Raw genomic sequence first — 19000 nt, 5'->3', positions numbered from 1 at the left:
TGAGAATGACTCTTTGATAATGGCTTTTCGAGAATTGATCTGATGGATTATGTGTACAAAAATTGGTTATAGTAAAGATGCCTCGTAGCATAAACTTTTTCAACAATCAATCAATGGAATCAATTTGTCTTAAAGCTAGGAAATACATCCTTAGTTCTTTATTATAAATTGGTCTTAAAGTTTTAAATTGGTTAAATTCTTTAAAATATATATATATATATATATATATATATATATATATATATATATATATATATATATTTGTGAAGGTTTTGTTTGTAAGTAATTTGTGATGTTCTTTTGCAGCCACAAATCTTTTTCAAGTTGCTCACAAAAAAGTGTTTTTCTTGTAGTACTATATATTGATTGAAGTTTAAATAAGTTTTACTAAATAATGTGAATCCCACATAAAATTCTCTAAAACAAATCACATGACATAAGAATTAATTCATACTGGTATTGGTATAGCTTATTTGATTTCTCTACTCTGATACACTATTTTGAAAATTAATGAAGGACCCTATTGGTAAAGCTTTTGAGAATACGACTGATTGTATCAAAGGATGGTCTAGTGGATGGAGTTCCATCCCAACAAAGGCGTATAAGGTCAATCAATTCTCCCAGATGCTCACCATCATCCCTTGACGGAAGTGTAGGCCGCAGCTTACCCTCTACAACTTCCATAGCAATCTAACAAGATATTCATAAATAAAAAAAATAAAAAAATGTTACAAATAGAGTAAGACTTTCTTCTAGTGATAAATTAAGGTCCAATATTGATAAACTAATCAATCACACCAAAAAAATAGCCAAGAAATTATAACAAGAATTGCTTATGAAAAAAATCATTAGAATAAGATGATGATACCTTGGCAGGACCATATTCTGTCTCAATGTAGGGGTGTTTTCCTGTTAGAATCTCGTTCAATATGACTCCAAAACTGTATACATCACATTTTTCATTATAAGGCTCACATCGTATCACCTCTGGTGACATATACACATATGTTCCTGAAAATGTGAAAACATAAAAGTGCATGGTCTTAGCGTCAGAACAATATACTTCATCATTTATCAATCAATCAATACATATACAAATTTTGGCCAAAAATACAATTTAATCTACGTATATTTATTGTTAAACTTGCCTGTTTCTCCAGTAAGAGCCATTTCCCCATCCCCTAAGAAACGAGCATGTCCAAAATCGGCCACTCTAACATGCAAGTTAAAGTCCAAGAAAATATTGCTAGGCTTCAAGTCACGGTGAATGATTTTGGGTTTTTGCTCATGAAGATATTGCATAGCTTGGGCTATCTCTATTGCCCTTGTTAGTCTTTCTTTGAAAGGAGGAAGTGGCACAATTCTATCTCTGCGTCTTTTATCAAATAATATAGTTAGTTAGTTAGTTAGTTAGTACAATGGAAATTGTATTAAGTAAGTATTAATTAACATCTCTAATATATACCTTTTGCCGGGACCATAAAGCCACTCCTTAAGTGTGGTGCTTAGATATTCAGTAACAACCCAAGCATGATTAGGAGGGTCAAGACATGCACCCATTAGATTAAGCACAAACCTGTGGCGTTGCTTTGAGAGAGTTTCAACCTCTTGAGCAAAGAATTCAACACCGTTTGCATTTGTGCGAAAGAATTCAGGTGAAATGCACTTCACTGCCACATCAAATCCACGCCATGTTCCCCTATGAATTTCTGCTGTGGTTCCCTGCCCTATTTTATCTTCCAATTGAATCTGCATTTGTACTTATTATATGTTAAAATATAGATATATGGCTAGCTAGTTAGATTAATTGGCATTTCTTTCTCTCTAATTATGTACTTATTTAATAAAGAAACAATAGTATTTCTTAAACTGTATTCCATGAAAATCAAATAATATTAATTGAAAGATGATTAAAAAATGATATAACTAAATAAATGTGGAGGCATTGTCACTACAGTCTTTGATGTATCAAAATTATAAAATAAATTTATGTCTTATGTTTGTTAGTTTAGTCGTCAAATGAATCTTTCTTAGTAAATATAATAAAAGAGAAACTTAAGTGTTTATTATCATTTAGACTTTAAAATGAAATTTATTTTGTGATACTTATTTGTATTTTACAACAGTACATAATATGAACTTTTAGACAGTATATTGATGGAAATGTGTCATGTTGAGAAAGTGAGTAGTACTAACCTCGGTTGGGTTGATATACCATCCATTGATTTTGGCTTGATCAATGATGGCTTCTAGATTGGGGTGGTGCTGGTGCTTAGGACTATGAGTGGGAATTCGAGGACTATTGGTAATGGAGCTGACATTATAGACAGAGAGAGGAGAATGTTGGAGTTCACCTTTGGAGTGGATAATGTGTTCCAAGATTCCATTCTCTTGTGCTATTTGGAGGCAGTACCTTAAGTAATCTTGTGTCCTTTCCATTCTTTTCCTATACATCACTCGGAGTTCTGTCTGCTTTTGCACCTCCTTTTCCAAATCTGCCACCTACTTGTGTCACAAAAATGGTAAGTTGATGAAACTTTTATACTCATCCCTCTTTCACTTTTTATAAACCCTAAATACTTAGTCTTCAAATATATTAAGAAACTATAAATATACTAATAAAATAATGTAAATATAAAACAAGATATATGGACGATCTTCATCTTAATAACTAGACTAGATATATGGTACCACTGTTATTTATTTTCTAGTCCATTCATAACATTATTAAGTTGGTCCCATATATCTTTTCAACACGCTTTCTAATTGATTGATATTGATATGCAGCCTAATAAGTTTATATGAGCCTCATGTAATTGACAATCAATTATACAGGGTTGGTAACACTCCTCTTTATTTATTTATTTATTTATTTATTTTATAGTTTGTTTAAGATAATGTAATTGTTTTTTTAGGGTAAAAGATAGTGCAATTGTTGATTTTGATTAATGTCACTAGTTTTTTTTATTGTTGAAGAAAATAAAATAATTCAAATTAAGATAGAATTTGAAGAAAAAACGGGTTACCTCAAAACATTGCATTCCCTTTATATATGGATATAGATATTTAAAAAATAAAGTTATTTGATTGAATAAAAAAGTATAAAATTATAGATAAAATAATTTAAATGAAAAGTATAATTGAAACGAAAAAAAAAAAACTACACTAGAAACTGATATTTCTTTTATCTATAGTTGATATAAAAATATCTTAACTTATTTAACATTTGGCAAACAGCATATGATCGATTTTGATAAAATACAATGTTAATTTATAAAAGTTTACTTAGTCTATTGAAGCTAAGTTTCAATGTTTTTATATTACGTTCATGATATATCATGAAATAGCAAAATAAAGTGAACTCAAAATAATTCGCCAAAAAAAAAAAAGTGAACTCAAAATATTGGCCATTTACTTGTTTTCTAGGTCCGAAATACCGAGAAACTCTCTCATGAAATAGCAAAATAAAGTGAACTCAAAATAATTCGCCAAAAAAAAAAAAGTGAACTCAAAATATTGGCCATTTACTTGTTTTCTAGGTCCGAAATACCGAGAAACTCTCAGATTTATCAGATTGTAAATTATAATAACATTAAATAAATTGGATGTTACGACCCCACCATTGTTTTTGATCAGATCATAACTTTTGATCGACTTATTTTAAAGGGTGAACAATCTGAGAGGCATATATAACAAGTATCGAATCCTCCTAAGTATTGGATGTTTGAATTTTTATTTTGGAAATTTTTTGTTTCCTTTAAATGATAAATTAATTTCTAAATACATAAATTGGAAATCAAACTCGTGACTGACGTGCATTTGTTTTAAAGGACCCAGAACATTTAGAAATCGAACTCATGACTAGTTTGGTTCATTTGAAAAGTATTATATTATTGTCTGGATAACATTGAAATTTTACCAACTTTTGCTACAACTGAAATTTTGAAAACTTGAAACAAAATCAAAACACACTATTTGGTTGTTTGCAATTTTGAAAAGTTTAAATGGGTAACTTTGACAATTACAAAGAGCTTTCTAAAAATAAAACAATCTCCATGACTATCTTGCTTATTGTTATGCAATTTTTTTCTTCAATTGTAAGGATGTCATTGTTTTATTAATCCTAGAGAAACTAAATTAAATTTTGATTGATCGAATCCCACAACATAGCCATACATCCCCAACCCACACACACAAAAAAAAAAAAAAAAAAAAAAAAAAGCGTAAATTTTAGTTTGACATACATTAATATACAAAGAAAAATATATACCTTCACTTCCAAACTCTCATAACGTTGTTGGAGCTGATGTTGTTGCAAAGTTGATGTTGTGGATGCCACAGTCTTCACGCTGGTGAAGCCTCGGCAGCATCCACCAGAAAACGGACTAAGTGGCTCTTGCTTTGCTCTCGAATTCGACTTGGATGACTGCCGAGACAGGCTCTTCTGAGTTTGAGGACTATTTCTTGTGTTCATGATTTTTTTTCTTTCTTTCTTCTGATTTTGTTTCTTCTGTATCCTCCGAAATTAATGTTATGTTTAATTTCTCGTACGAGGAGGCAATATATTATTGAGTTGTGGAGTACATGCTGCAACATTTGTACTTTATTTTTTTGTGGTATAATGTATGCCGGAATAGCACACGACAATTTAGACGGACTTTGTGATGAACATTGAACAAATCAACGTGTTGATTGGAATGCAAATTGCCCATGGGTCGTTTTCACATTCAAATAGTGATACGTTATCATGGGAAAAAATGGGTACTGTTGTTTACTATAAAAAATTTGTTTTATACAGCACAAAATTCTGTCAAAATCAATAGAAGCAAACTAAACCAAAAAACAATAATTCTAATCAATTAAATTGAATTGTTTTCTTTTTTATGTATGTTCCACTTCAAATTAAATCAAACTAAAAAAATATATCCACTATTAATTTCTAATGATTAAGGTATCACTTTTATGTGATTGTTACTAATCGATTATTCGAAGTTCAAACTAAATTATCATACAATAATTTTTTTTATATTTTATACTACATTGATTGAGTTATTTAAACAAGACGAAGTGACACTAAATATGGAATAGAGAGAGTAACATATTACAATCCTTATGTATCATTTTCTCTCAAAAAAAAATCCTTATGTATCATTTGTCAAAAAAAATCTTTATGTATCATCAAATTTCCATCCAACCTTTTCTGTACCGTGTGTATGCTGGAATTTTAGTGCATCGAGTTGTATCAACTTCACCTCTTCAATTGGAATTTATATCTCCTGGTGTGCAATTTTTAACATTCACGGAGTGAGTTATATCCATAGGCGTATAATCAACGACTATTGATGTGGTTAACAAAGTGCATGCTGAAAACATCTGGTTGCACCAATTGAAACACGAAGACGGATACAAATATAGGTATCGGGCACGACACAGACATGTGACACTGACGCGTCGACACCACTAATAATTTGAGAAAATCACATAAGTAATTGTAATTATTAGTGTTGATGTCGTGTCGGTGTCGGAAAGTGTCCGTACTTCATAGGGTTGCACGCAATCTACCTTCCTACTAGTGACCCCAATCATGTTCTCGATCTATTTGAAGCGGTTGGATTAATTTGGACCAAGGATATAAATTAAGTAGCACGGAGATAAGTTACATGTCTCGCTTCAAATTAAGGAATCGGATATTCTTGCTGGCCAACTAGTATACCTTTGGATTTTTTAATGTTATGAGCACGGGAAAGGGAGTTTTAAATTACTCGTAAAGACTAGTACTATCAAAGAGAAAAAGAAAAAAAAAACGGTGCATTAGAATCATAGGACAAATTTTTCCGTGTGGACGTTATTATGAGCTTTGGGTTTTTGATTTTTGGCTTAAGTGCAATTTTGCCCCCCTTATTTTGGCTGAATCGGAATTTTACCCCCCTATTTTAAAACTCGGAATTTCACCCCCCCAATTTAATGTTTTTCGGAATTTTACCCCTCCTATTTTGAAACTCGGAATTTTACCCCCGCAATTTAATGTTTTTCGGAATTTTACCCCCCACCACATTTGATGTTATTATCCACCTAATTAATTATTTAAATTAAATAATTTTTAATTACAAAAAATAAATAACTTTTTAAAAAATAGAAAAAACTTAAAAAAATACCTTAAAATGTAGAAAAAATTCTAAAAAAAAATACTAGAAAATAAAGATAAAATGTAGGAATTACAATAAATAAATATTTTTTTAAAAAATACCTTAAAATGCAAAAAAAAAATACTAGAAAATAAAGATAAAATGTAGGAAATAAACCAGAATAAACGAAAAAAATTCCATTAAAAATACATGGAAAAACAGTATAAACGGAAAAAAAATACATGGAATTTTCCTACATTTTTTTTAGAATTTTTTCTACATTTTTTTAATGGAATTTTCCATGTATTTTTTTTCGGTTTATACTCTTTTTCCATGTATTTTTATTGGAATTTTTTTTGTTTATTCTGGTTTATTTCCTACATTTTATCTTTATTTCTAGTATTTTTCTGCATTTTAAGGTATTTTTTAAAGTTTTTTTGATTTTTTTTAAAAAATTATTCATTTATTGTAATTCCTACATTTTATCTTTATTTTCTAGTATTTTTTTAGAATTTTTTCTGCATTTTAAGGTCTTTTTTAAAGTTTTTTCTATTTTTTAAAAAAGTTATTTATTTTTTGTAACTAAAAATTATTTAATTTAAATAACTAATTAGGTGGATAATAACATCAAATGTGGTGGGGGGTAAAATTCCGAAAAACATTAAATTGGGGGGGTTAAAATTCTGAGTTTCAAAATAAGGGGGGTAAAATTCCGAAAATCATTAAATTGAGGGGGTAAAATTCCGAGTTTTAAAATAGGGGAGGTAAAATTCCGATTCAGCCAAAATAAGGGGGGTAAAATTGCACTTAAGCCATGATTTTTAAAAGAGAAGGAAAGCGGCAGAGAAAGAGATTCTTGTGTAGAGGTCATAACGATCATCCCTAGACCCTAATCACTTTAAGTACTTTATTCGTACTTTGAGTAGGATGATGATAAAGTGAAAGTGGTTATAAAACAGTGTAGTAACTAGTAATAGAAACTCACCTCGGGATCGCCAACCAAGTAGCAGTATATGTTTGTCTTTTGTAGTAAATTATGAAACATGATCGACATGAGTTTGCTTTGCTTAATGGGATCCATTTGTGAGATTTATTATCCCATTAAACTATCACTAATGTCAGCCAAATTTATTAAGCCAAAGAATGTGTAAAGAAACTACAAACTTAGATAGAAAAGCGATAAATACAAGACATCGAATATATGCGGAACATCCAACAATGAAACTCCTACCGTATATATGAGAACCTCAAAACACCCTTCCTAAAAACCACCTAACACCCAATCAACTAAAAATTATCACTTATTCTATATCTCGTAAATAGAGTAAGAAGGTTGCTTTTTTGACAAGGAATACTTCCAATTGACACATGGAAATGACCTTAATGTCCCCAGCGGTTGTTAACTGCCGCTGGGATACACGCCGGTCGTTTACTACCGCTGGTACCCAACGGTTGTTAACTACCGTTGTGTTCGTGATATATTCACTCCAGTGGCCATATTCCAGACAGTCCCTCCATCATCACTATCACCATTTTTTCTCTCAAAATTTCACTCTCTCTCTAACAAAACTCTACCAAATCATCCAAAATTTCTTCCACTAAATCACAAGTAAGTTATCACTTATGCTATTGTCATACATTTTAGTTAGTATATGTGTTTATATGTTTATAATTTTAGTTGTTGTTTAATTATTAAATTTTGAATATTTGTTTTTAATATAGTTATGTTGTAGATCTGAAATGCTATTAACATATATTATAAATACATGTTATAATGAAGTTATATTGATTGAATTTATAATTTTTTTCGAATTTTATAAATTTTTTAGGGTTTGTTTAGCATTTTTAGGGTTTATGTCAAATTTTCACTACAAGTGTTTGAATAAGTTTTTCATTGATTATTTTTAATTTCTATGTGTGTAGATTTGAAACAATGGCCGGGTGGATCGACGTTCATGCAGAATTCAACGGCGGAGAACCTCAGAGGTTGAAGGTTCGGTGCCTTGATGTAACGTTAAGAGGTCTCAAGGATCAACTGAATGAATTCTACCAAGGAGTCAACCTCAGAGACACAAGGAGGGTGCAAAATATTCTGTATAAACGTCCAAAGCTCGACGAGGGGAGCGTATCATTCACTTGGGTGGATTTAAAGAACGACGAAAACGTGACGAGCATGTTTTGGGAGCACACCAAGTTCCAGTGGATCGATATGCGGGTGACGTTGCTGAGATCAACTGAAGATATCATCAACAACTTGATTCCGCCAGAAGATCGTCATTAGTTAGGGTAAGGTGCATTCAAACTACAACATTTGTCTCACCTCTGAAATGGGGTGATTCAAACTTTCCAAACGGCGAGGACTCAAGCATTTCGCTCCGCGTTCATGTTTTTCCTTTGAAAAGATTAAATTTTTGTGAGGCTTGCTTAGATGATGGTATTAAGTGTCAAGGAATGGACCTCATTTCGTTGGCACTTCAATACCATCATCTAAATTAAGCCTGACAAAAATTTATTCTTTTCAAAGGAAAGCATGAATGCGGAGCGAAATGCTTGAGTCCTGTTGTTTGGCAAGTTTGAATTTACCCCATTTCAGAGGTAAGACAATTGTTGTAGTTGGAATGCACATTCCAACTGCAACAATTGTCTTACACTGGATGGGGCAATTTAAACTTGTTAATCGGCAGGACTCCAACATTCGATGAGCATCTTGAACGATGGTATTCAAGTGTCAAGGAATGGACCTCATTTCGTTGGCAATTGAATACCATCGTTCAAGATGTTCATCGAACGTTGGAGTCCTAATGTCATATACAAAGATTCCAACTTTGCCCACATTGATGTCGCGGTTGGTTCCTTTGCTACTTCTCTCAAAACTTTATCCCCGAGGCACAAGACAATGGCACTCCTGGCCTTGTCCACCATCTCGGTCTTCTCCGCTCGTGACATGATGACCGGTAACGAACCTTCACCCTTCAAAGCTTTCTCACACTTTTGCTGTATTAACACCGCTTCCATCTTTACCTTCCATAACCCAAAATCGTTATCTCCAGTAAACTTCTCAATATCCCACTTCGAACCCATGGTACTAGATTATCCTTTGACCTTGGCCCCACGGTGGGCGCCAATTGTTGCGAATTCGATGAAAAAACTCACACCAATAACAACTTGATGTGTGGAGCAAGGGATAATTAAGCAACCAAAACAAAGTGTATGGAACAATTATAAACACAAGCCAAAAGTAGAAAACAACAGCGAGAGAAATGGAAGAGAGAACACAAAGAATTTGTTGACCCAGTTCGGTCCAAATTGACCTAGGCTGGGGGAGAGAGCAGCCCTCCGTTCCACTATATGATGAGTAACGTTACAAAAGAGATATCAATGGGTTACAAGAATAAGTCTCCCGCCTAATTCTACCCAAATCCTAGCCTCTTCCCGTAACCAAGAGACTCAATCCTAATAGTGTTTCCCAAGGTGAATCAACCCCTCAAAACCTAGTGTTTGTTCCAAAGAGACAAACTCTATACAAACCCTAGTTTTGTTGTTGCCTTTCTAAACCCTTGTTTCAGCCCCCTCTATCTCAAGGTTTACACTGATACAATGCCTATATTTATAGTAAAAGTAACTCCCATAAAATTGTACCAAATCTGACCCAAAAAATATGTTTCTGAAAAATAACAGCACGCAAAATCGGGCCCCGATTTTCCAAAATCGGCCGCCGATTTTTACAGCAGCAACAGCTTCCAACATGCGTCCAAAATCGGCCACCGATTTTCCCAGTTCCAGCAAACATGATTTTGGCCTCCAAACTCCAATTTTGAGTCATTTTCACAACAATTATGACAATGGTAATATACCAATAATTAATAAGTAAGTATATAATCTAATAAGATCACCATTATATAGTAAGTATATAATCTAATATAATAATATATCTTATGAAAAGCTTTAGTATATTGAATAAAAAAAACTTTAGTATATATCATATTTATGCATAGTTTTAGCAAAAATAAATAAATCATATATATATATATATATATATATGTATATATATATATATATATATATATATATATATATATATATATATATATATATGGGGTTTGCTAGGATACACCCACTAGTTTTTATTAAGGTGTGTTTTAGCAAAGATATAACTAAAAAGTTGTTAAACACACCTTAAGGTGAATGTTGCTAAAACACACCTTCTAAAAAGTAAGTGGGTGTATGTTAGCAACTCCTATAGGCATTTGCTAGGATACACCCACTTATATTTTAGAAGGTGTGTTTTAGCAAGTTATAACTAAAAAGTAGTTAAATACACCCTAAGGTGTAGCTTGCTAAAACACTCCCACATAAAAATTAGTGGGTGTGTTCTAGCAAATCCCTATATATATATATATATATATATATATATATATATATATATATATATATATATATATATATATATATATATAGTTGTAAACTCTTTTGAGCATGTATATGAATTTTTTCTTTTCTTGAGAAAAAGATTATCTTTGAGTCTTTTGGATGAGACAGCGAAAATTTATTCCTCTCATCATTGCTTGGCTACTTCTCCAACTCACCCACCGTACGGAATCCCCAACGATAGGAACTATCCCGGCCCAAAATTTTAATCCAGTGATCAGTTTTTAAAGTTAGTTTTCCCCCTATTCATTATAATAACACGCAAACTTTCATTGACACTTATTTTCAACTTAAAAAATAAACACAAAATTAGATAATCACCATCAACTAATTAAACAAAGTTATACTAGCTTATAGTAAATGCCTAAATGATATATGGTCATCATGTTAAAAAATGGTATAAATAGTACTTTGACTAAAGAATGATTCTTTAATTTTAAGTGGGACTTCATCCATTCCAAACCGTATGCATGCAGCATGCTCATCCCGTAGTGATCTTAATTATATGCTTTATTTGAGTAGGCTATCATTAGATCTACCATCTACTAACTAACAGTGAAACCTCTACCAAATTATCAAGAAAAATGAAATGAACCCTTACCAAATTATCAAGGAAAAATAATAGGAACCCTATATAATATTAGTATATATCGGGGGTGGTTCTCATTTCAATATAATTTGTTTATGAAGAATTTTGCAATGTATTTTATTTTTTGTTAGAAATGATAACTCCCTAATTTTACAGTAATAATAGCCTATTTCGATTAATTCGTGTTAGAAAAAGTAGACTATTAATATTTGATAATAAATAAAGAATGGCATTTATATTATATGTGTCTACGTACGTATGTCGTTAAGGGTTCTTGCTCCACAACAAGTGCTTCTACATTCATTTCCACATGTAAATGAGGGGATGCATGCAGACCTGCTTATAATTAAGAGAAATGATATTTTGACAACCACTTTTTGACAATTTTTGGACAACTTTCTCTCTCATACTCACATGATGTTGTTATCCTCTCTCTTCCTTTTTCTCTCTCCATTGTTTTTGACCAATAAGAAGTGAGAAAAACAAGGTTGTCAACAATGTTGTCATCAAATGGATGTCAAAATATCATTACTCTATAATTAAACTTGAATTGAACATGCGGCCATGCCTCAACATTAAGAGGTGAGAAAAGATCAGACAGACCGATTGATAAAGACATCTATGATTTAGCTTTGTCGTGTCTAAATTAGATTAAATTTTTACACGGACAAAAATGGACAAGATGACTATTTTTTGAAGGAATAAGATGACTAACTTATTTATGTAAATATAAATTACTTTCATATTTTGTTTTGAATCATAAATTTGTTGATTTTTTTTGTTATTTTAACATACTAACCTACAATGTCATTGTCTATGTTGCGTTCAATGTCTGTATCCGTGTTTCATATATAGGGCTACCGTATCATGGTCTTCACCAAAGAAGCAACTAGGCTCGGATATCATTAATAGCCTCACCATTGGAAGTTATTCGAACATCTTGGAACCCATAACCCATTCCAAACATCCACAACACACGCAAAACATACAATGAGAAATATATTCCTCCACATTAACACAAAAAAGGGGCAAGTAGCTAAGACATCCACTCCTCTATGATGCAAGACGGCTCTAGGGAGAGAACTATGGTAGGATTGTCATATAAAAAATTAAACACAGCCTAGAGGTGTGAGTTTCAAATCCAACTCCAAGTATACATGGATGTAATAGAATTACGAAAATGCTAATAAGTGTTGTTTAAACATACAACAGTAGTAACTTTTACATTATAAATTGTATATCTATGACTTTTACATGTGTTTCACTTGTATTTTTAAGATAAAATTTTTTTTAAGGCTTAAATATGTTATTCGTCCCTGCAAATAGGGGTCGCTTAAAATTTCGTCCCTGCAATCGCTAATCCTTTTTTTTGCCCCTGCAAAGTTTAATCAGTTAAAAATTCGTCCTTTGACCCAGCTAATCACTGCCACGTCAGCAATTTACCAAAAATGGCATGGGAATTGACGAAAATACCCCTGGATTATTTTTTTTTCCTTCAAAAAAATTTTTTTCCAGATTTTTCCCGAATTTTTTCTCCAAAAAGTTTCAGTTTTAATTTTAACATTTTTTTGTCCGAAATTTTTTATGATTTTTAATTATTTTTTCAGATTTTTTTTAATTTAGAAAAAATTCAAAAAAAATAAGTCAGGGGTATTTTCGTCAATTCCCATGCCATTTTTGGTAAATTGCTGACGTGGCAGTGATTAACTGGGTCAAAGGACGAATTTTTAACTGATTAAACTTTGCAGGGGCAAAAAAAAGGATTAACGATTGCAGGGACGAAATTTATTTGCAGGGACGAATCACATATTTAAGCCTTCTTTTAATGGATTCCTCAAACAATGCTCTTAGGGCACTTGTTAGCAAGACCTATAAAATTATTATGTGAAAAAGTCGGTGATAACCACTCTTAATTGATTGTTGACCATCCAAATTAGCCTTCCATACAAAGTGTCCTCCAAAGAGTCAACAAAGTAAGGTCAAAGCAACCATAGGAAAAAACAAGTCACAAAATCTCTTCCTACATCATTCATTGTATTTATGGAAGCATACACTACCATAAAATAGACCTTGTATGAATTTCAAAAAGACCGAGTAAAATCATAAAAATGTACTTAATATATGGATAATAGGTCAGTCTTCAATGTAAACTAAATTAAGTCTTACAGAGTCTAGTGTCACCTGATCTATTATCACCTCTACTTTTCTTTTCAATTACACCGCTATTTTCTTTTAGTTTATCAAATATGAGCTAACTAATTTATCTACTATATATGACATAAATTATCTACAATTACTCATACGTTATCCTCTATTTTAATTTTATGAAATGGAGTCTATACTCTCATTTGATCAATAATAACAATTAAATAAAATAAGTTATTATATGCTAAAATGTGTAAGCTATTTGGTAATTACACAGTTATATAAGAATATCCTACTAAAAGTAAGTGGGGTTGGATTTAAAAATGGAGGAATGGTGCTAGTTATTGTCTCAAAAATGTTTAATGTATAGCGAGAACATGCATAACGAAATTGCTTAAAAAAGCGGAACTGTAAGAGCATCTATAGTGGAGATATCTTAGAAATTGCTTAAAACATATGTTATTGTGACCTAACATATTTTGTTTTTGAGAACTGCATAGCAATATGAGTTGCTTAAACTTATGCAAATTATCATGAATAAGGTACCGTTCCATAAAAATTAAAAATCAAGATTGAGTATATTGTGGTAGATAAAAATTATTAAAATGTAAACGTTGCTTAAATTTTTACAATTAGACTAAAATATGTTTGTATTGTATGAGAGAGATTTCACTAAATAGGAAGTGGATCGAAAGAGAGAAAGCAGTAGCTTTAGCTGGCAGCAGTAGTATTGATCACTTTCTCTATTCCCATGAGCGAAGATCTGCCTTTCCTTTTACCATCACTCTCTCTCTCTCTCTCTCTCTCTCTCTCTCTCTCTCTCATTTTGCTTGTGATTACGATCACGAATCTTTCGTTTTCCTCTTTTCTTTATTTTTCTCTCTTTTAATGGTCTTTCTTACTTTTGTTTTTCTTCCTCCTTCAGCTAACTATTCTGTCACAGTATCAATGTGAATGTTTGATCACGATCGGGAGAAAAAGAATTAACATATCCCCACATCTCTTTTTAGAAACCCAAGTACGTACCCTACTCGATTGCTTTTATAAATAAATAAATCACCTAGCTACTACTGTGCTTTTTATCGTAACGTATTCTTGTTTGCTCTCTCCAAACATTCTATGTGTCAGTAAGTAACATGTACTACATGTAGTTTCACTTTGTTTTTACTACTATAAAGTTAAGAAATAACTTTAATTCATGCTCTCAAAAAAAAAAAAAAACTTTAATTCATAAACATATTTTAAATATACCCTTATTATTTTCTAAGACAAATGTTTTCTTTTTGAACAAGTGTCTTAAGTGTGTGTACATATTAAAAAACCAAATGTAGAAGTAGTATTGTTTTGCAACTTGTTTCATTTTTATTCTTTTTTAAAAAGTCTAATGGCGAAACTCATGCATATTAAATTGGTATGAGTGGATGGTAGCAAGACACTTTTTTAAATGGTACACTAATATATTTACTCGTTAATTAATTGAGTATTAAACAAATGATACTGTAGAACTATGTAGTTGACAACAAAAATTGACATCTTTAAAATAAAAAATATAATTTTTAAATAAAAAATCATATATTTTCCTTTTGATAAAAGATGCTTGTGCACACTCATACATTCATGAACACCTTAGTTGTGATGTATGTTTATTTTGATAGGAAGAGAGAAATATGAGTAGTGTTATATGGACAACTAAAAATCAAACATTTTACCACACACCATATCTCTTGTATGAAACCATTCAGGCTTATTCACATTCCAACATAATAGAAAATATTAAAAAGATTAATTTGTACTATACTCATTTCGTAAAGAAGTATAAACAGAAAGAGTAGTGATATATGTACATCTATTTTAAGACAACTTTCATGACAACCTTGCTTTTCTCTTTTCTTATTGATCAAAAACAATGAAGAGAGAAAAATGAAGAGAGAGAAAAAGAACATCATGTGAGTATGAAAAAGAAAGTTGTCAAAAAAGTAGTCACAAATGGTTGTACAAATATCATTTCTCAAACAGAAATGGTAGCTAAAAAAACTATGGATAAAGTATTATTTAACTGTGTTAGAGTTTGTCTAACATGTGCAATATTGTACATGTTAAGGCAACTAAAAGTAGTAATTTTTCTTTGAAAAAACACAAGTTATTTATGAAAAAAGTTATATAAAATCACAAGTTCCAAGACAAACTTATCGTTTTAAATTTTTTAAAATGTCTAAATTTAGACATGATAGAAAAACCTTTGTAAAAAAAAAAGTAACAAGGTAAGGTGTTACACAAGAAATATTCAGTTCACACGGCCATATGTACATCAAAAGGTGATCCTCTCTCAGGCGTACGATCATACACGCTTGGTTGTGGCAAAACTGGTTAGATAGCGACTAATTTTGTACAGAAGAAATACTCTTATTATAATTTTGCAGAAGTTTTTCATGTACTTGATACTGTTTCATAAACATGATCATTTATGAAAATTTATTTATCAAAAATATAAGTTATGAAAAATTACAACCTTTTCATAATGTTGTTGGCAGTTAGAACAAGATACCAAAATCACCTCAAACTTAATTAGAACTAGAATTAGAATTCATACTTACAATAACAATAGCAACACTGAAGAAATTAACAAAATGATTATTTAACCTCCTGTATAGTTAATTATCATATGGTGATCTGCACTTCTACTAATGAAAATTAAAATTACATTATGCGAATAGCACGATTAGTACTGACATGAGTAGTTTCAAACACAGGTAAATCTTCACAATACCTATCATTTCCCATCACATCTAAGTGATCAAGCTCAAAAAGATCTGAACTTGAACAACTTGCTGCATCATCATCATCATCATCAACAACATCCTCATTTTTCCTCATAGAAAAATCCCTCAAAATCCTATGATTAAGATGATACTCTCTTATAAACTCTCTAGCAACTTCCTCCACTTTCTTACTCTTGTCCACAACTTCTTCATTCTTCTTTGTAACTCCTTTGTTCAAATATTTATGGCCACAAGCTCGATTATCTTCATCAACAATCACACTCACCGGGTAAAAACGGACCGTTCTTTTATCACCATTGTGCAATTTATCTCTTGATATAGATGAATTTTTACTCAAACAAGAACGCGAAAACGAAGAAGCTGAAGAACAAGTTGTTGAAGCTTGTCCTGGTTTACTTTTCCTCTCTGCATTTGCGTCTTCATAAGGTGAAACGGTTTTTGTTTTCTTTGTGTTTATGAATAGAGAGTTGAGAAAACTTGTGAATTTTCCACCTGGTGAGATTGGTTGTTTCACTTTTTTGAGATTGTTGTAAATCTTCAACGCTCTTGATTTTGATTTGATTAAGATATCTTCTTCGTTTGCAATGTTTCTTCTCTCTGGAGGAACCGTTGTTTTCACCGGCTTAGGCCTTGAAGGAGCGAAACACGAACCACCTCGTGATTTGGCTTTGTACATTGATTCTGTTTCAGAGGAGGATGATAATAAACCAGAACTTGAATCTGAAGAACTTGAAGTTGAGCTGAAAAACATAACATCTTGGTCATGAATCTCATGATCAAGATGCAACTTTCTGTCTATTTGTGTTCTGATTTTTTCTGCTTCTTTCCAAACACCGCGAAGATTTGGTTTTTCTTCAACAACTCTGTTGCATTTAGGATTGGTTTTGCTCTGTTTTTGAAATGTTGTTTCTGTGTAGAACTTCATATCAGAACCTTTTCTGTCTCCTTCGTCGAAGGAACGGTAAATTTGGTCGAGCAGTGTGGAAGAGAAGGAAGGGTTTTCAACGTTGTTGTGAAAAAGTTTTTCTCTATGAGTTTTCTCAAACTTATACATGTTTAATAGAATGGAACCTTGAAATGAAATGATGAAGTAAGAAACAGGGTAAGAAAGAAAGTATTATTAGGTTTTTAGAAAAAGGCGGTTGTGTTTTGTGTGGAAATGGAAGAAGGAAACGTGAAGGTGTAATTGATTGGATTGGTTGTGTAAAGAGAAAGCACGCTTTGGGAGTTTAGAAGAAGAGTGAGAAGGGAACAGGGGAAAACAGAGGTACTATATAAAGGTGTTAAGTTAATGTGATCACGCGCGTGCATCTGCATCTGCATCTGCATCTGCATCATCTTCTTACAATGGGAGCCACACTGGCATCTGCTGATATGGCATTCCTTTCTTGCCATATTGCATTTGCCTGCATCCTTCATTGCTTTTTCCTCTTTGCTTTTCATCACACTCAAATTCGAATTTGTAGTCGTTGATCAACTTTGGCCTACTATAAGAACATCTCCTCTCCAATAATAAAGACGATTTCATTAAAGAAAGGTTATTTTTTTCTTATAATAATAACCGGATGGTGTAATTTAACAAATAGTTTCATTCTTTAAAAAAAAGAACAAATAGTTTCATAGAACCTAAGTAGAATTGTTCAGTAACGTCAATCTCTCCCAAACTTATAATATTTTTCACGAGTTTATAGCATTTTTTGAGATGCTACTTTAAATATTGCTTTATCCTACCATTTTATATCAAATATTTTTACTCTAATTTTTATTGTGTTATTTAAAATTAAAAAAATTAATATATAAATTGAAAAATAACCAACTCAATGAAAAGTAATTTTTTTTCCTCTCATTTTTACCCTATTAGTATGTTATGCTAATTCAAATATCATACTATTATTTTATTAGTCGGGTCAATTGCTAATTTTGCCTAACAATTCACATTCAATCAGTCACATTCATTGTAAGCTCATATGCTAGCTTATTCCCTGCTACTGTATTTATCAAACTGAATGAGCCGTGTTAAAATGGAAAATATAAATATGATGTTGGGAGTAATTTGGGGAGCGTGCGAGGCAGGTATTCCAATTTTGATGGCTATGGAAATTAATGTCTTCATTTTCCTAGTTCATTTCTGTTTATGGGCCGAAAATATTTAAGATGTTTAAATATGGTTTGGTAATTATCATACTCCATCCGTTTTAAAATAAGCGTCGCTTTAATCAATTGCACACAGATTAAAGAATGGTATGAAATAATCATTAGACATAACACTTTTACTAAACTGTCCTTATTTTATACAAAAAAGACAAACTTAAAGTTGCATTAAAAATTGTGTGAGAGAAAAGTTAGAGTGGGTAAAGTTGGAAGAAAAAAAAATAAAGTTGTATTGGTGAAAGTAACATTCATTTTAAAAACAAGTTTTTTTAGCCAAAGACACTCATTTTAAAACGAATGGAGTAAATAAATCACACCGCGAGATCGGTGCCCTCAGGGGCGTAGCCCTTCATGTGAAAGGGGTAGCCTTGGCTACCCCAAAAACAATATTATTAATTGGTTGGTAGGTATGTGTTTATATTGAGCTACCCCAAATAATAAACATTGAGCTACCTCAAATAAATTCAGTTGTCGAAAATTAGCATAGATAAGAAAGTTAAAAAATTATTACATGATTCGTAGATTCATTTGTATTGGTTTGGAACTTCCAGTCTCAATAACAACTATAGAGAAAACTTTTTCAACAATAAAAATTAGGGTTAATTATGTTTCTAGTCCCTATAAAATAGCGACCTTGTAAGTTTAGTCCCTACTTAATTTTAATAGTATTTTTAGTCCCTAATTTTGTTTTTCTGCACTGAGTATTAGTCCCTACTCAATTCAAATTTGTTTAATTTATGCTTAAACTCTTAAATTTTTGAACAATTTTTTGCAGACATGTT

At 31.6% G+C, this 19000-nt stretch overlaps 2 protein-coding genes across 2 annotated transcripts; both read right to left on the bottom strand.

Moving 5' to 3' along the window:
- Positions 1–341: 341 nt before the first annotated feature.
- Positions 342–4765, bottom strand: LOC146942297 (serine/threonine-protein kinase 52-like). Its single transcript, XM_085756255.1, has 6 exons — positions 4271–4765; positions 2197–2502; positions 1466–1749; positions 1149–1375; positions 869–1011; positions 342–690 (listed from the first exon to the last, which is right to left on the bottom strand). The coding sequence occupies exons 1-6, from the start codon at positions 4472–4474 to the stop codon at positions 508–510; spliced, it is 1347 nt and encodes a 448-aa protein (XP_085612381.1). The 5' UTR covers positions 4475–4765; the 3' UTR covers positions 342–507.
- An 11072-nt stretch (positions 4766–15837) lies between these two features.
- LOC146942296 (protein BIG GRAIN 1-like B) lies at positions 15838–17557 on the bottom strand. Its single transcript, XM_085756254.1, has one exon. The coding sequence runs from the start codon at positions 17119–17121 to the stop codon at positions 15985–15987; it is 1137 nt and encodes a 378-aa protein (XP_085612380.1). The 5' UTR covers positions 17122–17557; the 3' UTR covers positions 15838–15984.
- Positions 17558–19000: the final 1443 nt, after the last annotated feature.

The sequence above is a fragment of the Medicago sativa genome, chromosome 3 (assembly GCF_051527215.1).
Source record: "Medicago sativa cultivar Bolivia chromosome 3, Bolivia_mono, whole genome shotgun sequence".
Lineage (NCBI taxonomy): Eukaryota > Viridiplantae > Streptophyta > Magnoliopsida > Fabales > Fabaceae > Medicago > Medicago sativa.
This window is presented reverse-complemented; position numbering and strand designations above follow the sequence as displayed.

What these genes read in the sequence shown, in the direction of transcription:
- LOC146942297 (XM_085756255.1), bottom strand. Translation starts at nt 4,474, where the DNA reads ATGAACACAAGAAATAGTCCTCAAACTCAGAAGAGCCTGTCTCGGCAG. An exon ending in ATGAGAGTTTGGAAGTGAAG is followed by an intron (nt 2,503 to 4,270) that starts GTATATATTTTT and finishes TGACACAAGTAG; the next exon opens with GTGGCAGATTTGGAAAAGGA. An exon ending in GGTATATCAACCCAACCGAG is followed by an intron (nt 1,750 to 2,196) that starts GTTAGTACTACT and finishes GTACAAATGCAG; the next exon opens with ATTCAATTGGAAGATAAAAT.
- LOC146942296 (XM_085756254.1), bottom strand. Translation starts at nt 17,121, where the DNA reads ATGTATAAGTTTGAGAAAACTCATAGAGAAAAACTTTTTCACAACAAC.